The following is a 4,303-nucleotide window of genomic DNA, read 5'->3' as shown; positions in this document are numbered from 1 at the left end:
GCAACTTCAGCGTTCTTGTGGAGCTGAGGATTTTGGGAGGGTTTGGAGGAAGTTGGGGGGATTCAAATGTGGTTTTTCGGTTTTGGAGCTCTTTCAGTTGGGGGTTGGAGGGATTTTGGGGGGGGGTTACCCATTCTGGGCCTGGTTTTTGTACAGACAAGCCCTTCATGATCATCACGGAATACATGGAGAACGGGGCACTGGATAAATTCCTGCGGGTAAGTGACACCTGGGGACAAGGACCACGTGCTGGTGGAACAAACACCCACCACGGGAGGTGGGATGACAGATGGATTCCAGACTGGATTCTCCCCTTTTCCCAGGAAAAAGAGGGGGACTTTGGCGTCATCCAGCTGGTGGGGATGCTGCGGGGCATCGCCGCCGGCATGAAGTACTTGGCCAACATGAATTACGTCCATCGGGATCTGGCAGCCAGGAACATCCTGGTGAACAGCAACCTGGTGTGCAAGGTGTCCGATTTTGGGCTCTCCAGGGTGCTGGAAGATGACCCTGAAGCCACCTACACCACCAGCGTGAGTGTCACCACGGAGAGGGGGGTGGTTGGGCGTGGCCGGTGGTGGGTTGGTCATGGTGGGTGGTTTGTTGTGGTGGGATGGTTGGTTGGCCCTGAAGGGGTGGTTGACCAAGGTGGGGTGGTTGACCAAGGTGGAGATGGTGCCTTGGCCACGGAAGGGTGGTGGGTTGTCCAAAGTAGGGTGGTTGATTGTTGGGGTGGTTGTTCATGTCAGGATGGTTGGCCAAGGTGAGGTGGTTTTTGGGGGGTGCAGAATTGACCCCGGTGTTTCCGTAGGGCGGGAAGATCCCGATCCGCTGGACGGCGCCCGAAGCCATCTCCTACCGCAAGTTCACCTCGGCCAGCGACGTCTGGAGCTACGGCATCGTCATGTGGGAGGTGATGTCCTACGGCGAGCGGCCCTACTGGGAACTCTCCAACCACGAGGTGAGCACCCCCCTGCACCACCAGGGTTTGGGGGACATCCAAGCCCAGGTTGGACAGGGCTTGGAGCAACCTGGGCTGGTGGGAGGTGTCCCTGCCCATGGCAGGGGTTGGCACTGGATGAGCTTTAAGGTCCCTCCCAACCCAAACCATTCTGTGATTTGTGCGAACACGGAGATTTTTTGGGGGGATCATCACTCAACCTCCTCCTCCTCCCCCCCCGTAGGTGATGAAGGCCATCAACGAGGGTTTCAGGCTCCCTGCACCCCTGGACTGCCCCTCAGCCATCTACCAGCTGATGATGCAGTGCTGGCAGCAGGAGCGCGCCCGGCGCCCCAAATTCGCCGACATCGTCAGCATCCTGGACAAGCTGATCCGCGCCCCCGAGTCCCTCAAGGCTCTGGCGGATTTTGACCCTCGGTGAGTGTGGGGAGCTCTGGGATGGGGGGATGGGGGACAGTTACCCAGAGCAGCTGTGGCTGCCCCAGCCCTGGGAGTGTCCAAGGCCAGGTTGGACGGGGTCTGGAGCCACCTGGGCTGGTGGAAGGTGTCCCTGCCCATGGCAGGGGGTGGCACTGGATGGGCTTTAAGGTCCCTTCCAACCAAACCATCCCAGGATTCTCTGATTCCAACATATCTTTGTGTCCTCCGCTGCTTTTGGCACCATTTTTGTGTCATTTTCCGTAGTTTTGCATTCCCCTGGTGCTGTTTTGTGCCAGGTTTTGCATCTCTTCACCTTCACGTCCCTTTTGACATCTCCGTTTCCACCTCGGTTTTGGCACCTCCCCATTTTCACATCCCTTTTTGCACCATTTCCTTTCTTCACCACCATTTCATCATCACGTTTCTGCATTATTTGTTTGGCATCTTCCCATTTCTGCAACGTTTTCCCACCAGTTCCATTCTCCTAAAATTTTTTGGCATCTTTGCGTTTTCACGTCGTTTTTTTCATCCTTTCGGGTTTTTTTTTTATCCTTCCACTTTCACGCCCTTTTTTTTAATTTCCTCCTTATTTTTTGCACCCTTCCACTTTTTGCATTGTTTTTTTTCCCCCCCACCTTTCCGTTTCTTTTTTCCCCACCTCATTTTTCCACCCTTCCATTTTGGCATCTCTTTTGTTCCCTCCTTCCATTTCTGCCCCGTTTTTGCCCCTTTTCCGCTCCTGCAGCGTTTTTTGCATCGTTTCTCTTCCACAATATCTTTCTGCCCTTCCTTTTCTTCATCGTTTCTTGCACCCTCCCGCTCTCCCATGGAGTTTTGCACCCTCCCATCCTCCCATTGTTTTTCCCATCTCTCCATTTCGACACATTTTTCCGCATCGTTCCATTTTTTCCCCTCGTTTTCACACCCTTCCCTTTTCCCCTGAGGTTTTCCCAACCTCTCGTTTCTGCGCCGGTTGGGGGTTTTTTGTCATCTTCCCATTTTCTCACCGCTTCCCACCCCTTTCCGTGCCCCAGGGTGTCCATCCGCCTGCCCAGCACCAGCGGCTCCGAGGGTGTCCCGTTCCGCTCCGTCCCGGAGTGGTTGGAGTCCATCCGGATGCCCCAGTACACCGAGACCTTCATGGCCTCGGGCTACAGCACCATCGAGAAGGTCCTGCAGATGACCAGCGAGTGAGTGTCCCCTCAGTGTCCCCTTGACGTTCCCGTGCTGTCCCCATGGTGTGTCCCTTTGCTGTCCCCTCAATATTCCCATTCCATCCCCGTGGTGTCCCCTCAGCATTCCCATGCTGTCCCCATGGTGTGTCCCTGTCCTGTCCTGTCCCCGGGGGGTGTCCCCTTCGTGTCCCCGTGGTGTCCCCACACTGCTCTTACAGTGTCCCTGGATATGCCCGTGGTGTCCCCTGGATATTCCCACACTGTCCCCCCCCCAATCCCGGGGCTCAGGGATGTGCTGGGAACGGAAACCACTTCCATGGCCTTGGCGGCCCAAGGGATGGGATAAAATTAGATGTTCCTTGGCTGGAGAGGCCGGGATGAGTCACGGTGTCCATCCGTCCCTTGGGATGAGCCGTGTCCGTCCATCTGCCCCAGGATGAGCCACGTCCATCCCCCCATCCCTCAGGATGATCCATGTCCATCCACCTATCCCATGGGATGATCCACATCCATCTATCCCTTGGGATGATCCATGTCCATCCACCTATCCCATGGGATGATCCACATCCATCCATCCCTCTGGATGGACTGTCCCTCAGGATGATCCACGTCCATTCACCCATCCCTTGCGATGATCCATGTCTGTCCATCCCTTGGGATGATCCACATCCACCCATCCCTCAGGATGGACCAACCCTCGGAATGATCCACGTCCATCCATCCCTCAGGATGAACTGTCCCTTGGGATGATCCATGTCCATCCTTGGGATGATCCATGTCAGTTTATCCCTCGGGATGATCCATGTCCATTAACCCATCCCTCAGGATGATCCATCCCTTGGGATGATCTATGTCGGTCTATCCCTTGGGATGATCCAGGTCCATCCATCCCTCAGGATGAACTGTCCCTTGGGATGATCCACGTCCATCCCCCCATCCCTTGGGATGATCCACGCCCACCCACCCATCCCTCAGGATGAACCATCCCATGGGACAATCCGTGCCCACCCCTCCCTCAGGAACCACGTGGGGGTTTCCCTGATCCAAGGTCCGGTTGGATCCCTCCCACCCGCCCTTTCCCGCAGCCCCATTCCCGGCTCCATCACCCCACGAATCCCTGTTTAATCCCTGTTTAATCCCTGTTTAATCCCCGTTTTCCCTGTCTCTGCAGGGACATCAAGCGGATCGGGGTGCGGCTGCCGGGCCACCAGAAGAGGATCACCTACAGCCTGCTGGGGCTGCAGGAGCAGGCGGGGGCCGGGGGGGCCCCGGGCTGAGCCCCCCCAGAGCCCCCTCCCTCCCCGGGGTTTATTTATTGTCCCTGTCATTCATCAGCAGTTTCAGAGTATTATTATCAACCTCCTCCCCGGGGGAAGACGGGGCAAAACGGGTGTCCCCTCCCCCTGCCCCTGGAAAAACGGGTGGAAATGGGATTTCCAGCCCCTCCCCGGGGAGCTGGGGGAGGTTTTTCAAGGGGGGGGTGTTTTGTTTTTTTTTCTCCCCCCCCTCCCACATTTCAAGAAGAAAAAAACCCAAAGGGCTCAGTCCCAAAACTGATTCATTTTTGCTTTTTTTTTTCTCCCTATTTATTCCTCTCCCACCGGGATTTTGGGTGGTTTTTCCTCCCCCCCCTTTAACGCTGTGTTTGCCAGTGTTGCCTTGTATTTTTTAACCTAATTTATTCTATTTTTGTATATTTATTGCGAGGAATTAAGGACTCGGGAGAGAAAAAAAAATAGGGGGAATT

General features: G+C 55.5%; 2 protein-coding genes across 2 annotated transcripts in view; one reads left to right on the top strand and one right to left on the bottom strand.

Annotated features, from left to right (window-relative positions):
- Nucleotides 1-156: 156 nt before the first annotated feature.
- LOC114072399 (ephrin type-A receptor 2-like) lies at nt 157-3,844 on the top strand (the record flags this gene model as incomplete). The annotated part of the gene is made up of 6 exons (XM_027910303.1): nt 157-218; nt 324-533; nt 812-961; nt 1,185-1,378; nt 2,416-2,571; nt 3,728-3,844. Coding segments are annotated over 6 exons (878 nt in total), but the record flags the coding sequence as incomplete, so codon positions are not given.
- Nucleotides 3,845-3,864: 20 nt separating this feature from the next.
- The window catches only part of LOC114072397 (chloride channel protein ClC-Kb-like), a 9,299-nt gene continuing 8,860 nt past the window's right edge, over nt 3,865-4,303 (bottom strand). Inside the window, exon 10 of the mRNA XM_027910300.1 lies at nt 3,865-3,965. Within this exon, the coding sequence (XP_027766101.1) occupies nt 3,865-3,965 (101 nt within the window). The remainder of the gene's footprint in view (nt 3,966-4,303) is intronic.

This window comes from Empidonax traillii, unplaced genomic scaffold (genome assembly GCF_003031625.1).
Source record: "Empidonax traillii isolate 1590-97213 ecotype Southwest subspecies unplaced genomic scaffold, ASM303162v1 scaffold3122:size15159, whole genome shotgun sequence".
Lineage (NCBI taxonomy): Eukaryota > Metazoa > Chordata > Aves > Passeriformes > Tyrannidae > Empidonax > Empidonax traillii.
The sequence above is the reverse complement of the archived record's forward strand: the minus strand, read 5'-3'. Positions and strand labels throughout refer to the sequence as shown.